The 17,861-nt window shown below is 29.9% G+C and overlaps 1 protein-coding gene across 1 annotated transcript; it reads left to right on the top strand.

Annotated features, from left to right (window-relative positions):
- Positions 1-6,234: 6,234 nt before the first annotated feature.
- LOC107922464 (serine/threonine-protein kinase STY46) lies at positions 6,235-14,629 on the top strand. Its single transcript, XM_016852513.2, has 16 exons — positions 6,235-7,041; positions 7,488-7,602; positions 8,837-8,937; positions 9,122-9,241; positions 9,606-9,660; positions 10,012-10,122; positions 10,470-10,520; positions 11,310-11,485; positions 11,564-11,671; positions 12,132-12,205; positions 12,369-12,544; positions 12,726-12,821; positions 13,377-13,457; positions 13,551-13,604; positions 13,708-13,842; positions 14,028-14,629. The coding sequence occupies exons 1-16, from the start codon at positions 6,848-6,850 to the stop codon at positions 14,106-14,108; spliced, it is 1,728 nt and encodes a 575-aa protein (XP_016708002.2). The 5' UTR covers positions 6,235-6,847; the 3' UTR covers positions 14,109-14,629.
- Positions 14,630-17,861: the final 3,232 nt, after the last annotated feature.

The following is a 17,861-nucleotide window of genomic DNA, read 5'->3' as shown; positions in this document are numbered from 1 at the left end:
AAATTATTGACATATCCTTTCATAATTAAAATTAATTATATTATTTAAGTGTATTTTTATTTTTTATTTAAAAAACAATAAAAATTTACATATGATAGAATTTGAACTTAGCTGAAATTTTTATACATTTAAAATTTATTATATATACTTTTTTACTTTCATCTTTTGTATATATTATTCTATATTTATGGTTTCTATGCACATATAGTGTAATAAAATTTTTAGTACTAATAAATTAACTTCTAATAAAATTATTATCACATCAATTTAATTAAAAATATTTTATTTAAAGATTGAGATAAAAGTTCTATCATAATACTATTAATTATAATTTAAATGAAGAAATATTTTTTGTATTTTCATGACTGAGTTGGTAAACTCTTAAAGTGTTCAAATATTTTGGATAAAATAAATAAATTAAAAATTATTTTTTAAAATAATAAATATTATTATAAAATTAATTATTTTATATATTGTCTTCAAAATGAAAAAGAAAAACCATTTGTTCCAAAAAAACTACTATATTTGAAAATATCTGCCCACTTCACATTTAGCATTTTTTTTTTCATTTTCAGACATTGTGAGTAAAACTTTTATTTTTTTTTTCATTTTCAATTTCTCAGACATATTTTTTTTTGTAATTTTCACTTTCTTATATCTTTAATAAAATTTCATTATTCATCTTTTTATAATTTTAAAATTTTTAATTAGGTTTTGCTTACAAAGTGAGTGTCTCAATTTCTAATTTAAATTAGATTATATGACCCCATAATATGTGTGAAAGAAAAAATATTTTATTTTTTTTCTAATTTTCTTTTAAATATTTTAGATAAACTACAAAAATAAATAATTTTTTAAAAATTTAAATTACTAGGTGAAGTGTTTATTTTAACTGGAAACATCATTTGGTAGGGTCCCACGTGTTGGAGTTACATGAAGGAACTTGACTCCACCTGACCTTTGGTGAAGCCCTGAAGCCACTTTTGCCACGTCAACCATTTAGCTTGGTAAGTCGTGGTATTAAAACAACAACTACCCATCTCACCCTATTTAAACCAACCAAAACGAGATTCATGCTTTAAATGAAGAAACAACAATCTTGTGTTATAAATGAATAATTACACAACTATAATGAAATTAATTACAGGTAAAGTGCTCTTCCGATACCACTTCATCATCTATTTGCTAACTGCTGATTAATCTTATTAATCAACTTATCTCCTCCTCTTAATATAAATTATTTCCGGGTTTTGTACTTGTGTAAAATTTGAAATTTAGATCATCTACGTAAAAAAAAATTCAAAATTATGTTTTTATTTAAGTATTTTTGTCTGATTTTTATTATGATTAGTATTTTCCATTAAAACATGTTAATTTAGCATGTTGAATTGCCTTCATATGATATTGTATATGATTGACAAAAAATAAATATGTTAAGTTGACAAAATCTGAAAAGAAAAATAATAATGATGACTAAACTAAATTTTTAAAATTGAAAACGTAAGAAGATTAAATTTTTAAAATTTAAAATACATAGATTAAACTCAAATTTTAGATAAGTATAGGGACTAATATCATAAAGTTTTTTTTATTGGTCAACATTTGATTTAGAAAACAATTTTACTTGTACTTATAAAATTGGTCATTGTACATTAGCATGGGGTCAAAATAGCATAACACATATACTTGTCTGGTTATTTTGTCAATCACGTCAAATTTTAACAAATAAAATTAATAAATTTTAATAGAAATCACTAATTTACTCTTTGATTTACCGTGCATGAACTAATTTGCCCATTTTTTTTAAGTGAATGGTGTAAAATACAATTTGACTCCTAGTACAAGAATTTCCATGATACATTTACCCACTTGGTTTTAATATAAATTTTTTTATAAATATGTTTTTATCACCCATATCTTAAGTGTGCTATAATCTAATATTATTTATAATTTTGATACATTCGTATTAAAATAATATTTTAACTAAGTTAAATTTATATTTATTATTATTTAAAATTTTAACTGAAAAAATTAATAAATTAGAATATTATGAAAAACAATTGGTGATAGGATAAAAAGATAATTTAATAATTTTTAAATATTTAAAAAAAAATTCACAAGACACCCACTTTTACAATTTTAATTACCCCACTTCTTAAAGTAAAATTCACAAAAGTGAAAAAGAAAACACTCACTTTCACACACCAACAACTTAAAAGAATTTTTTTTCTTTAATGACATTCAACAAGTTTTTAAATAATTATTATTAATTTTATTAATAATTATTATTTTAAAATTATTTTATTTTATTTTATTCATCACATAATAAATGTGTCATAGGACTAATATTAATTAAATTTAAAAATATTTTATAGACACTCGTTAAGAACATTTGTCAAAAACTAGACAACAACGTGGATTTTAGACGTTTGTTAGGCCCAACTTGTAGAATTATGTTGATCAACTTGTCCAAGAATATGTTAACTGACTTATTTGTATTTTATTAAAAATAAATTAATTCAAACATGATCCACGATTTGCATTAATGATAAAAATCTTATTCAAAAATTCTTGCTATTATTTAAATATTGATTCACTTAATATTACAAGTCAAATTATTATTAATTTGATATTATAAAAATATTTATTCATATTTAAAATAAATTATATTATTTTAGAGTATTTTAATTTTTTTATTTTTAAAATATAAATAAATAATTTATATTTAATGGAATTTAAACCATAGCATTTGAGTCAATAAAACTTTAACTTTACCACTCAATCAAAGTTTTACCTTAATATATATAGTTGATTTTATTTTTATTATGCACATTTTATTACATTTATCAATTATATATCTATACTTACTATTATTTAAACTTCTAACTAAGTTGATGTAACGAGTCATCAGGACACCAACACGGTTAAAGAAATTACGAAAATGTCTATTTGTGTTTAAATTAAGTTATATTATTTTAGGATATTTTAGCCTTTTTTTGTTTAAAAATAAACAATTTGCATATGGTGGACTTGAACAAATAACATTTGAACCAATAAAACTTTAACTTTACTATTCAACCCAAATTTTAGTTTAAAATATGTTATATCACATTTAAATATCACACATTATTACATTTATCAATTGTATATCTTGCTAATGTTATTGATTGAGTTGATGCCATAAGTTACCTCGACATCAACTCAAGATCAATGACAACACCATGGTAAACAATTGTAGTGTATTTAATATTATTAATTTGATGTATTTACGTATTTAAATTTTATTTTACTCACAATCTTAACTAATTTTTTGTTTTAATATTTTACATATTACATGTGTTATTATTAATTAATTTCAAACCATATGTTTTATTATTTATTATATATTGTTTTTAAACATACATCTATATTTTAAATACATAATTTCAACATATGTATAATAAAATTTCAAGAAATATTTGTTAAACTACCTTACATCATATAAAGATCGGAATGTTTGAAATATGATTCAAAATAAACTTTTTAAAGGATTATTCAAAATAATTTGTATTACGGTGTTTATTATTATTTTTGTCATTAATACGATCCACGATTGGCATGTTTAGAAACTTCATATCGATTACACAAGATGGAAGTATAATATTAGAAACTTAAGTTAGCTAAGATTAAAAGATCGAAAGACGAAAACTTTTATTACATCGTAGTGGTCCACATATGATACGAAATTGAAAAAGTGGAAGCAAATGAATCAGACGAAGTAGGTTCAAACAGGTGTCAGGTTGATTAGTAAAGAACCGAAACCAATGACGGCGACTCTGATCCTCAACGGAGAAGGTTTGGATTACATTTGATGCTATCCACTCTTATTGCAGACACATCACCATCTACGTTTTTAACCCAACCTATCACTTAATGTCCCTATCATCACGTTCTTTCTCAACCCCACACGTTACCCACCCCCAACCCATCAATTGTGATGAGTCCCATAGTAAAATAAATAAAATCTTTTGTTTAACATAAAAAAAATCAAATAAAGGGTGAAAGCACTTTTATTTTATCTACTTAAAAAAGTATATATTAATTCGTTAAATTAAATAATAAATTAATTTAATTTATTAAAATTTCATCTCTTTATAATGTTAAAAATTGGTATGACTAATAAAATAATTAGACAGTGACACTTAAACGTACCACGTGTACCTAATGTTGACGTATAATGATAAATTTTTAAAGATGGAAATAAATAAAATTTTTAACACAAAAATCAATTTACTCTTTGATCTAATGTACATAAATTAATTTATTCATTTACTAAATTAGATTAATAAGCAAAACAGGTGTACCAAGTACCTAGTAGGAACAAACCTTTTCCTCGGTATCTCTTCTATGCTGAAATTCAAATTGTTCACACTCCACGCGAACCATTAGGATCTCGCACATTTTCTCAACTTCCCGGTGGGTGTACTATGATTCAAGAAATTGAACAAAGTTTATATTGGATTTGATATATTTGCCAAAACATATGATTTACTGAATTTAAATAAGAAAATTTATTATACGTTGATCGATTGTAATTAAGTTAGTAATATTTAACCTGTCATTATTTGAATTGTTATTGTAGAAATAATGATAATAACAATTTGTGTTTGGTTTTGTTGTAATAAAGATACTACTTGTTATATATGGTAGCAAAAATCAAAGGTGACCCTACAAATTAACGCTGGCTTCCAAGCAGTGAGGAATGAGGAGGAGGCTCACATTGTCGTTTTTCCCTTCTATTTATGATAATAAAAAAGATTCCATATGCGAGAAAAAGTGATTCCATCTTCTATGAATCGGGACCATTTTTGGTTCATTTGGAGTTTTAGTGGAAACACAATCCCATGTGATTCAGTTTTATTAAAACCCAACATTTTTCACTATCACAATATTAAAAACATCATTTTTTTTACTTTAATTTCATATTTTTAGTTTTTATATTTGTTAAATTTTAAAATTTTAATCACCACCCAAATTATAGTGTTTAAATTTGTTAAATTAAATTTAAAGAAAAATTAAAAGCTACTGTTTTAATCAAGATTGAGATTTTAAATTAAAAAACAATTATTAAAGATATATTAAAATAAAATTTCAAACTAAAATTTGAGTCCAAACTATAATTTCAAAATTAAAATAAATAGTAAAAAAAAACTCTAATCCTTCTCAATTTCAATATTAAATAAATTAATCGTTCTAAAAAAAAATTTTATTCCTAATTTTGAAAGTAAACAACATCAATAGTGTCAATTTATGTTATATGGCAAGAGAAAAATCTATTAATAATAAGGAACACAATATTAAATTCTTATCGGTCCATTAAAGGGAAAAAAAAACTAACAATACATAAGGAAAACATTCAAAAAAAAAAATCAATAAAATTTGCTAACCTCCCCCAGATAGCTTAAGCTTAAACCTTATCTCTTCTCACCGACCATTAAAAACCGACCATGCAGAGCTTCATTCTATTTACAACAGTTGTGCTTTTTTTTTCCCCAATTAAATACTTTCCAAAATTATCAATTGGAGATTTTTTAAAAATAAATTAAATTGTATAAATTATATTAAAAAATATGATTTTACTTGATGAGCAAGAAGGAAAATTAAAGTAGGAAACTGATGGAAATGTGAGGAGTTGATTAAGGCTCCAATTTCTGGCACCATGGCTATAGCTTCCTTTCCTTCTTGGTCTCCCTCGGTCACAATCATCTCGTTATTTGCCTCTTTTAACATAACAAAATTCTCTAAATATTAAAAAGAACCCACCTTCTCAATATGATTACAGGCGGGGCATATTTTTATTAGGTGTATATTAGTTGTGAAATTTACATTACGTGTACTAATAGAAATTTAACTTTATTTTGGGTTTCTTTAGAAGGGTTGAATAGGTTTTTTATCATTAAAAGAATGTAACTAAATTATAATTTACATAGATTAATAATAAATTGAACCAAAAAGCAAGGCAATATACCCAAAGGTAATTTTGATTAAGTGTAAAATATTTATTTATTTATTAAGACAGACAAAAAAGTTAAAAAGGGGTGGAATTGTCTTTTGGGAATCAAGATCTTATCCACATCAGTGGGGACGGGTGGCACTGGCATATGCCTTTTGGCCAAATTTTATTCGGCACGAGGAGTAAGTGGGGGGCTTCTTGGCATTGTACATCATTTATAGGTGGGTTTATCATAGGGATTAATTATTGAAACACACCAAAAGAAATTAATAGTTTTATGATACTGAGTTGCGCTGCCTTATCATGTCTGATGTGGCCTCACCCTTTACACGTCACTCCAAATCCCTTAAAGAAGTCCACTCCTTCAGCAACAGATCCACAATATGAACGGTTTGCGCTGCTTTATCATTTTCTTGATTATCACGTTTATTTTAAGACAATAAATAATTAAAATTTTGGCTAAAATTTCTATATAAAAATGTTATCAATTAGTTTCCAGAATATATAAAAACAATTCCTTAATTAAACTATAAAAATAAGAATTTCACAAAACCGTAAATAAAAAAGCTACATTTTCTTTCCAATATTTATCTATGCTTTAGTTTTTTTTTGGGGGGGGGGGGGGTCAAATATATACTTTAGTTTAGTGAGAGAGAAATAATATGTTGTTTAGGTGTTTGGGAAATAAAACATTTTTTTTCTTAAATCTGCGTTTTCGATATAAACTCAACGTAAACGAAAAGCAAAAGGATCATCACATTCACGCCTTTCCTTTCCTTGCCTTACCTTTTGGTTTTTGCCTTATATCTTTAATTTCCCCTTTCATTGCGTTTGTATTTTCTTTTTCTTCTTTCAATGGTGATGGACGATAACGAGAGCTGCGTGAGCAAAGCGAACGATTTTTCGCCGTTGCAGTGCCGGCAACAGCGGCAAAAGCTCCAGGTCTACAATGAGGTACTCCGGCGGCTACGTGATTCCGACATAGAAGAGGCTAATCGGCCTGGCTTTGATGACGAACTTTGGGCTCACTTCAATCGTCTACCTAGTCGGTATATCCTTTATTACGTTTTTTTCCTTCTCCAAAATTTACTGCATGCATAAAATACAAAAACAAATACTACTAAAATTTCTACATTCTCCCCCCCTTATACCTGTATCTGTTATAACAATTTTTTTAATCGAGATGCTCAATCTTAGATAAGAGTTTCTTTTTATCAATTTTTTCTGTTTGAATTTTGTTTTTCGCATTTAATTTTTGGAGTTACGGAACTGTTTGCCTTAATATTTTATCTAAGTCAGTAAGGCTTAATATGAAATTTCTTGCTTAAGATTTTTTTTTGTCATTTTTATTCTTTATGGTTCGTTTTGATCCTTGGCTTGTTGCCTATAAGATCCAAAACAAGTAGAGTGAAGCAGATCTGTTTGATCCACTTTTCATTTTTGTTTTGAATTAATCAATAGTTGTTTTAATTAAGCGCGAGTTTACTCATTGCAGCTATGCGTTAGATGTGAATGTGGAAAGGGCAGAAGATGTTCTTATGCACCAGAGATTACTGCATTTGGCTCATGATCCTGCCAACAGACCGGCAATGGAAGTTCGTCTCGTGCAGGTAACTTTCTCTTTCTTGTTAGGTTTCAATTTCATAACAAGGCACCGTGATTTGCTCTACTTTTTCAGTAAAAGCGAAAATTTGTTATATCTTTTTTTTTTTGGTCAATTTAGAATGATTGGTATATGGTTAATGTCATGAATCATGTGATGCGGTTCACCTTGCCTCGTCAGACTTTGGTAATTGAAAGTCGTCAGGTCCCACTTCTAAGTACCTAGCTTTTTTAGATTATTAAAATAATATTATTGTATTCTACAATAATAAGCATACAAATGTACGTATATCTTTGAGAAAATTTGGAAGTTCGAATAATATTTCTCTCTTTGGGGTTCCAGTAGCATGGTATATATTTGCAGTATAAAAGTTGTCCTTTGCATAGTGTAATCAAGCTACTGTATTCAGTTGGTTAGGTTACCTTTCCTATGATGTTTATAAAGTGCATGCTTAATTTTTCATTAATAAGTAAGTTTATGGTTTTTTACTTCAAATTTGACCCGTAGCTATAGCTATAGCTATAGTGCCTTGGCCTGTACTGGTCACCCTAGTCAGGATGATCTGTCTCAAACTTAGTTGGCTGAATCTGACTTGTTCGTTCTCTCTGTGCCGCATTTTCACATCATGGAGCTCAAATATTGTGTTGTATCTTCTTTTCATGGTAGTAGTGGTCATAGTAGAAAGAAAGATTCTTGTAAAACTTAAAATGTTCTTCAACATAATAATTTTCAATAGCATATTGACACTGCTAAGACTCATTTCGACATCTATCCCTATTGTACATTTTCCCTTCTAGAACGTTCTAAAATTTAGTGCATAGCATTAACTTGTTGCTGTCAATAACACATTATATTAGTTGAGGATTGCAGTTGCTACTGCTATCATCCTATTGTAAATGTTTCCTTATTTGGGCCATTAACTATCAATGAGGTTATGAGGCTAACTAATTGTAAAGCGATTCTATTTGACAGTAGCAGTTCAATTTAAATGATTCTGCACACATATTATCATTCCTTTTTGTGACTTTGTAAACTTGAATCGTGTGTAGTTTCTTATGCAGTTTGGCATTACTTGCAAATGCATGCGTGCATCTTGAGGTTAAGCATTAAAGGATTGAATGTGTCTTTTAAATGTCATAACCTATGGGTCCTGGCTCTTTATTTGTTTTTAAATGTTCTGGTACTTGGTTGTAAACTTTTGTTTATAATCAAACACACCATGATGCTTCCTGCTTTTGTAGGTCCAATCTATTTCTGATGGGAGTTTAGTTGATCCTGCTCTTTCAAATCCCTCGTGTGGGGATTCTGCTCAAAGTGATCCAAAGCACGTTATAAGACAGAGGTTTGATTTTGAAGAACTTTTGCCATCTATAATGTGTATGCATTAATTTCATGAAAAGGGCAGAATTTGTTTACAGGACATAGATATACCTTTTGATTTTTTCCTTTAAAATATTTGTTGTTCATTTTTCATCTTGACTGTTGTTATCGATGGTGACAATTTTAGCTTACTTTTTTATTGTCAGCATACATCCGCCTCCTGCCTTTGGCTCATCCCCTAATCTTGAAGCACTTGCACTTGAAGCTGATAAATCTGAAGATCAAGATGGAGATAGCTCTGTACATGCCAATTCACATTTTTCCAGGTATTTATTAGTCTTAAAATTCTTTGGTAAGAACCGACTATTCCTAAGTTTGTGTTATACTATGTTTTTTTAAAAAAATTATTATGTTTTTTTTTTAAATATTTAGTAGTTCATGGGTACACTCCTGCAAAAGTTCAACTTTCTTGCCCCAGATTCATGCTTCCTAACCTGCTATCTTTTGTTGACTTAAGTTTTAGGCGTGCTTTTGCACCTTTTTGTGATGATGATATCTATAGTCATATTAAGGTTTTGTTCATCTTTGTTACTGTTAATTGATTGATACTTCTTTCATTTTTAAATACTTTCTGTCCATTTGGATAGTGAAATTTACATTGTTTTCTAACTGTTGCACTTGCCGGTGCAGGCCCATGCATGAAATTACATTTTCAACAGAAGACAAACCGAAACTTCTCAGTCAGGTATATATAGTTTTGTTTGTCAAACTAGAAGTGTACATTTTTGTTACAATCTTTGTTATCTTGAAGTTGTTTGCTTTAAGAATGCTGATGGTCACACTCAAATTATTTTCTAATAAAATTATAGATAAAGAATGCATCCTAGGTTCCATTTAAGCTCTTGGTTCAATCAACTGACATTTTATATTATTCTCATGGTAGTCATTTTTCTTGTAAAAATGACTGTTATTGTTTTACGTTCAATTTACTTCAATGTGAGTTCTTGACCTTATATGTGAGGCACATATCCTTTAAATATTTATGATTCAATATTGTTTCTCATTCCATTGGGTCACACTCGTGCAATACTTGCAGTTGACTGCATTGCTTGCTGAGATTGGGCTAAACATCCAGGAAGCACATGCATTTTCCACTGTTGATGGTTACTCCTTAGATGTTTTTGTAGTTGATGGTTGGCCTTATGAGGTAATTTTCATTATAATATCTTAATTATGGACATCATTTTTATGTTCAACAAAAAAAGAAAATAACAGCTCTCATGATTGGTATTGCATTATTTTATGTTTATCTGTCAATATATCTACTCTTATTATTTCTCAAAAATATTATATAAGCTGCTGTTTCCTCAATTTTTGAATTCTTTCATCTGTTAATTTAGAGGGTAGTCATTATTTTTTTCTTGAAACTCATATTGAACTTCCATTTAGTGAACGGCATTAGTTCTTATTGCTGTACTTAAATGCTTTAACTGTTGATCTAAAAAAAACTATTTGTAGAACTTGCTTAACAGACTTGTGATATGAAATTGCCAGGAAACAGAGCAGCTTAAAGTTGTTTTGGAAAAGGAAGTCTTAAAAGTTGAGGTAATTACTTAGGATGTTTTTGAATGTTATCTAATGTTTTCTTGAAAATATCTCTCCTTTCATTTTTTCTTTGTCGAGGTGTTTTCATTCCCACAACACTAGTGATTAATATGAAATGTTGTGGTGTTAGTCCTATCAGGAAAGTTTATATTCGCTTGCATGAATGTGCTTATCATTTTTATGCTACCCTATTATGTTAACATAATAAATTGTCTGAGCTATTTGGCTTTGATTGCTTTCTCTAGCTTTTAAAGTGGGGCACTGCAGGATAATACTTGCAAAAGTTACTCAGCTGTAAATAGGCCTAGGCCTTTCTATTACTTGAAATGTTTCTAATTTTATGATAAAATGATAAAATGGTAAAATTTTTATTTTCATGGATCATAACAACCTTCTGTTGCCCTTCACTGGAGATTTATGCCTGTTGAATGGTGAACTAATTCTATGTAGGTTAATAATGGCATCCTTGGTGGTTGAAAATAATACTACAGTCTTAATATTTTGAAACTAAGCCCCTATTGAGCTCTGTCCCCTGTGCCCTCTTCCTTTGCTGACGTTAGTGGGCTTCAAATCCTAATTGGGAAATATTTGTCTTCTAATCTGAATAAGCATTTTGGATGTGTTCCATGCTTTCCGCTGACAAGTGATTGGTACAGTGTTAATGCTGAAATGCTTAATGTGTATAGAGAAATAAACATTTTTAATGTGAAAGTTATAATTTATCTGCTAAAAGGTTGGCGTATATTATGAGCAACTCAAACAGACTTTCTTTCAATGGGTTTTCTGCAGAAGCAATCTTGGCTGAAGCAACATTCCTTTTCTCCTAAGAGGGACTATGAGAAAATGGAGACCAATGCTTATCAGAATTATGTGGCAATTCCTAATGATGGGACCGATGTTTGGGAAATTGATCCTAGAAACTTGAAGTTTGGAAACAAAGTTGCATCTGGGTCATATGGGGATCTGTAAGTGAAATAATTACTTTCTGATGAGGTTTCTTTTTGAAGCTTCAATATAATCACCTTTTTTTCTATCTGTTTCAGGTATAAAGGTACTTACTGTAGTCAGGAAGTGGCCATTAAGGTCCTCAAGCCAGAGCGTTTAAATACTGATTTGCAGAAAGAGTTTGCCCAGGAAGTTTTTATCATGAGGTTTGTGCTGAAATGTCTTGATGAATTCTAAATTGTGCTCCCTACCCTCCCACCTCCTCAACAAAAAAGAAAAGTACAGTCTGAAGTGGTAGTTTTCCCCAAGTTATCCTCAATTTGTTGAATATTATAATCTGAAGTCAAGAGGTATCTTTGTTTGTTGTTTGAATGCCATATTGACTCAGATCGGTGATCAACTGATAATGTTAGGCTTCTCCAGTTGCTGCGTGTTTCTTATTTATTTTTAATACTTAATGTATTCTTATAGAAAGAAAACCAGTGAAACTCATACTAATTTACAGTAGCAAGTAGCCACTTTGGGTTTTAATGTCTTTGATCGGTTTTCTCACTTTTAATTCTTCCATCATGAAATCCACATAATTTATATTTCATCAAATAGAGTGCTACTTTGTTCCAGGAATAATCTATTCTGTTAATCAACAATTTTACTTCAAATTTGCAGGAAAGTTCGGCATAAGAATGTCGTACAATTTCTTGGTGCATGTACCCAGCCTCCAAACTTGTGTATTATTACAGGTGTCCTACTGATTCTCTATTGTCTTTTATTAACATGATGAAAGTGAGATTTATGAACATCTCTCTCTCTCTCTCTCTCTCTCTCTCTGTTATTCTTTCGTAATTGAAAGAAAATGCTAATGCGAGTTTTCTTTCTGTCTTTTCCTTTCTTTTCTCTTTACAGAATTTATGTCTGGCGGAAGTGTATACGACTACCTTCACAAACAGAAGGGTGTTTTCAGGCTTCCATCGTTGCTTAAAGTTGCAATAGATGTTTCTAAAGGAATGAACTACTTGCACCAAAATAATATAATCCATAGGGATTTGAAGGCTGCTAATCTTCTAATGGATGAAAATGAAGTAAGATTCTTATAGTTGCTAAAGTTTATACATTGAGTTGACTTAAGCTTGTCTCTAATTATTCCTTTCCTGAAATCTTGCTTGAGAACAATCTCTCCTATAAACATGCCCTTTCTATAATTTATTGTGGGCAAATTAAATGCTAGCTTGATAAAAATTCTAATACAGGTTTGCCTTACAGGTGGTTAAGGTTGCTGATTTTGGGGTTGCTAGAGTGAAATCTCAATCTGGAGTTATGACAGCTGAAACTGGAACATACAGATGGATGGCTCCTGAGGTGAGCTCCTATCACAAAAGCTGTTAGAAACTGTTCCATGAATATCCCTAAACTTTCCTTCGGGTGTCTCGTGAAATATAAAAAAGGAAAGGAAGATATAGCATTATAAGCATTAAGCAGTGTATAACTTTCTAGAAATGTGGTTTGCTTTAAGGAAGCTAGCTGATTCACTCAGTTAATTTCCATTAAAATTAAAATTAGAGAACTTAAGTACTTGATGAACCATGATGTAAGTTGTATTCTTTATTTGCTTTTTTTAACCCAAGTTTAAATCTAAGCAAAGAGTTTAGCCTCTTTTTTTATCCCAGTAAGTTAAAGTGTATTGACTGTTTTATTTGCCTCTTTATTGTCTTCACTTGTGTTTCTTTATCATGATTAGAAAGGAAAAAGGGTTTTAATCTTGATCAGTTAGCTCTCTTTACTCATTGTTGCTTTATATTCCTCTTTAAAAATAAATTGGTAATTGCATTAATCCGTTAGAGTTGAGATTATCATTCATCCTCTAATTGATTGTTCATCTCCTCATTTTCTTACCACAGTTCTTTTGCTTTGAAGGTTATTGAACACAAGCCATATGATCACAAGGCTGATGTTTTTAGTTTTGGAATCGTATTATGGGAGTTGTTAACGGGAAAGGTATTTCTCCGTCACTATCTTTTGTTTAATATGTTCAGGTTACATATACATGAAGATGTCTGATGGTTTTTTTTTTTTTTTTTGCATTTGCAGCTTCCATACGAGTACTTAACCCCATTACAAGCTGCTGTTGGAGTGGTTCAAAAGGTATGCCTACTGTCTCTATCATCGACAAGGAAAGTCATTGGAGGATTATTTTGACATTGCTTAGACAAATAGTAATCACTCTATTTATTCATATTGATTCTAGAATCTACGTCCTACAATTCCAAAGCACACTAATCCCAAGCTGGCTGAACTGCTTGAGAGATGCTGGCAACAAGATCCTGCACTAAGACCTGATTTTTCTGAAATTATAGAGATTTTACAGCAAATTGCCAAGGAGGTTTGTTTTCATTCTCTCCATTCGACTTATTTTATTTTCACAAATTATTCACCTGCGTCCAATGGCTCGACGACATACACATGGTTGTTGGCTCAGTTTTTGCCATTTTGTGCTTATATTGTTTTAAAAGCCTTTAATATGAACATCTATATCAGATTTTTACAGTGGATAAATTTGCAAAACAGGTAGGAGATGACGGTGAAGATCGACGTAAGGATAAATCTTCAGGAGGATTTTTGTCTGCCCTTAGAAGAGGCCACCATTAAAGTAGAAGACCAAGATCTGTTTATACAGTGATATATGTCGGCCGGGCCATTCCCACCATTTTCATCAACACTGTACAGTAATTCTTTTTTTTTTTTCCTTGTTTCCCCCATGATTTATGGTCGTCTAAAACAATGTCCATTCTTCTGCCTGCCGCCATTCCTATTCGAAGATAAAAAGAAAGAATTGCATTTTGTAGATTTGAATTCGTTGAATCCTGTTTTAAAGTAATTGCATGATATAATTAGGATAAATTTTGGGTTCAATGTGATTCTCTTTATTGAAAAATTGACCTTGTTCTGGAGCTGCTAAATCGGCATTAGATCATTGTAAAACGTAGACTCGATTTGCAATTTGCTCCACTCCAAGGGCGTTTTTCCTTTCTTTCTTTTTTCCCCATGCAATTGCTTTTATTTATTTTGTTAAATATATGTTTTGGGGAATATTTTGTATATGTATTTAAGCCTTGTTGTTGGGTTGAAGTTATTGTTATTGTAATAATTTAAAGAACATGAATTTGGTATATTTAAGAGCATAAAGTATTGCATGAAAAAAAGTAATAAACATAACTAATGGTGGGATTTTCTTTAAATATGGAAAATATAAGAACACTATTCCATGCTATATTACATTAAGAGTGTTTTATAAAATTGAATAATTAAGTGTCGAATTTAATTTATAAAATGTGTTTTATATATTAATATTGTTTAATAAATACAAAATATAATAATTAAAAAATCTATATTAAGGGATATATATATCTTTATAAACTTATCATTTCTTACAATTTTTTTATAGAAAATATCTTTCATTAATTTTCTTTAATTATAGATTACCCAAATGTGGTTAAAAATTAATTCACTAAAATATTAATTTTATTTGATTTAATATTTCAAAGGCCTAAATTAAATTCTATTATGTCATTAATATATTAAAAATAAAAATTTGATAAATAACCATTTATTTATATTTTGTTGTTCGGAAAGCAGCTCGATACTCCACGACTTTTATGTACCGTTGAAATTTTCACAAAAAATTCAATGTATTTAAAAACTAAAAAAAATAAAATATTGTATTTTATATTTAAAAATTATTTTTATTGGTTACATTTTAATATTTTCTTTCAATATTTGTGTACTATGAACTGATATGACAACAGGGCAAATTAGGCTAGTGTTTTTTTTCTCACCCTAACCCCTACTCAACTTTTATTTTTGAATATTTGAACTTCTGAGTTTTGAATTTTATATAATACTTTCGTCCCACCTCAATTTTAAAATTGTGATGACTTGATTTTCAGTAATGTCGAAAAATGCAATTTCGGAACCTCGTTTCTATAAATTGAGTTTGTAAACATTAATTAGAGATATTTACGGAGTTTGTATATTGATGAATCGAAATTTGGTTAGACAATTTGTTGAAAATGTGGTTAATTAAAGTCTAGAAACTAAATTGTAAAAGTTTAATCGCTATAAATTTTTAATTAGGATAAACGTTGGAGGCTTAAATAACAATTATCCAAATGACTAAAATGGCTAATAAACCAAATTAGAAAAATTGTTAGTGGATAATGATGGAAGATGTCTATTAAATTAAGATAATTAGTTATTAAAGTTTAATTAATTAAGATTAAGATAATTAAACTACTTTAATTACAATTAAACCATAGTATATGAACCAAATTAAGTGGAGAGAAGCTTTCATCTTCTCCACATTAACTGTCCACCATAGCCTAGAAGAACAGAAGAAAGCTTCAACCTTATTTTAACATTCGACCCTTAATTTCAAGTAAGTCCCTAGCGACTTTTCTTTGATTTTAAGGGAAATTGAATCATTGAAGCTTGATTTAGCTAGCCTATGTACCAAATTGTAAAACTTTTAAAGTTTTTGAAAGTTTCCATTGTTGGGATATAGATGAATTTGGTGTGAAATTGATAGAAATTAAGCTTAATTATAAAAAGCACTAAATTGTAAAGTTTAATTGTTAGTTTCGTACATTAGGAACCAAATTGAATAAATGCAAAACTATTATGAAATTTGGTAGGAATAGAAAGTAGGAGGTTCCTAATGAATATATGTGAAATCGAATTTTAATCCGAAGCTTTAGACAGAAAGTTATGCTTGTCCTGGGTTTAGGGACTAAATTTAATAAATTACAATATATATTGTAATGCCCTTACCCGACCCGATCGCCGAGTCCGGATATGGAGTGTTACAATTGTAACACCTCTAACCCATATCCGTCACTGGAATAGGGTTACGGAGCATTACCAAAGTTTACAGATTTAAAAACAGTTTACACATATCATTTACTATTCATAACTGAAATCAAATATATTCAATCATAATGTCCCTTGAATGGGCCCTTGAGACCCAATTTTTGCTTTAGAAACAAGTCGGGACTAATCGAGAACTTAGAGAATTTTTCGCAAAATCTCAAAATTTTTCTTAAGTGCAAGGGACACACACCCGTGTGGCTCACACGGCCAAGTGACACGCTCGTGTCCCAAGCTGTGTGGGCATTCAATGTGAGGCACACGGTCGTGTCCCAACCCGTGTAACTCTCTAACTTGGGTCACACGGCTACCCACACGCCCGTGTGCCAGGCCGTGTGGACAATTTAATTTTCGAAAATTAGGTGGAAGGGTCACACGGCCAAGTCATACGCCCATGTGCTAGGCCGTGTGACACACACGACTAAGACACATGCCCATGTCTCTGCCCGTGTGAGCAATTTGAAGCATTCTGTTTCTCAAATTTTAAGATGCAGGGGACACACGGCCAAACCACACGCCCGTGCTCATGGCCGTGTGTCACACACGGCTGAGACACACGCCCATGTAGACAAAATAAGGCCATTTTCAAGGCCACTTTTCTCACCCAATTTATCTTCCACCTATAACAACACTTACATACAATTCACCAACCAATTCAAAGCATTAAAGCCAAGTTAAACTAAGTCTTATACATGATATATCATCATATTTATTCAAGTAACTAATTTACCAAATTGAACAAATATTCATTTAAGTGTATTTATATCTAATATGTATATCAATTCAAGCACACAAACACATACCAACATAATATAGTTTCATACACATATACATGAAAATATGCTTAACACTAGCCATTCCAATGGCTAGTTACGATCAAAGTATTTCATCATTATGTTTAACTTAGCTTATACATGCTATTATACCAAAAGTTAGCTTGCTTTATATATTGAGAAGTCCAAGGGATAGTGTGATGTGTCTTCGACCAAGTTCCAACCTTCACGAGCTTCCGAGCACTATAAAACAGAGGAAATGAAACAGAGTAAGCATATTATGCTTAGTAAGTTCGTATAATAGAAAATTTACTTACCACTCATTTAGATTTAGGATAAGCATACAAAATTTATCCAAAGAAATTTGACAATTTGCCTAAACACATATAATCTCAAGAAACTTGTTAGTCAGATATTACATATAAACATCAAGAATCAAGGATGAGCTTATCATGTAATAACTTTCATAAACATATGCTTTTCATATCATATTTCCATATAACATGTGCATTTCTATAAAAAATAATCTTAAGTTTAGTTTAACCATGTCAGAACTTTACTCGTTGAATTTATTTGAAATATCGATGGATACACATGTAGTACACTCGAAGTGTACAAAACTGTAATCCATCAACTCATATCCAGGGGTACTCATTAGGGCACATAATGAAGAAGCACTCTCTCAAGCCATATAACAGGATGCTCA

This window comes from Gossypium hirsutum, chromosome D01 (genome assembly GCF_007990345.1).
Source record: "Gossypium hirsutum isolate 1008001.06 chromosome D01, Gossypium_hirsutum_v2.1, whole genome shotgun sequence".
Classification (NCBI taxonomy): domain Eukaryota; kingdom Viridiplantae; phylum Streptophyta; class Magnoliopsida; order Malvales; family Malvaceae; genus Gossypium; species Gossypium hirsutum.
Note: the sequence above shows the minus strand (reverse complement) of the source record. Positions and strands in the feature narration are given on the sequence as shown.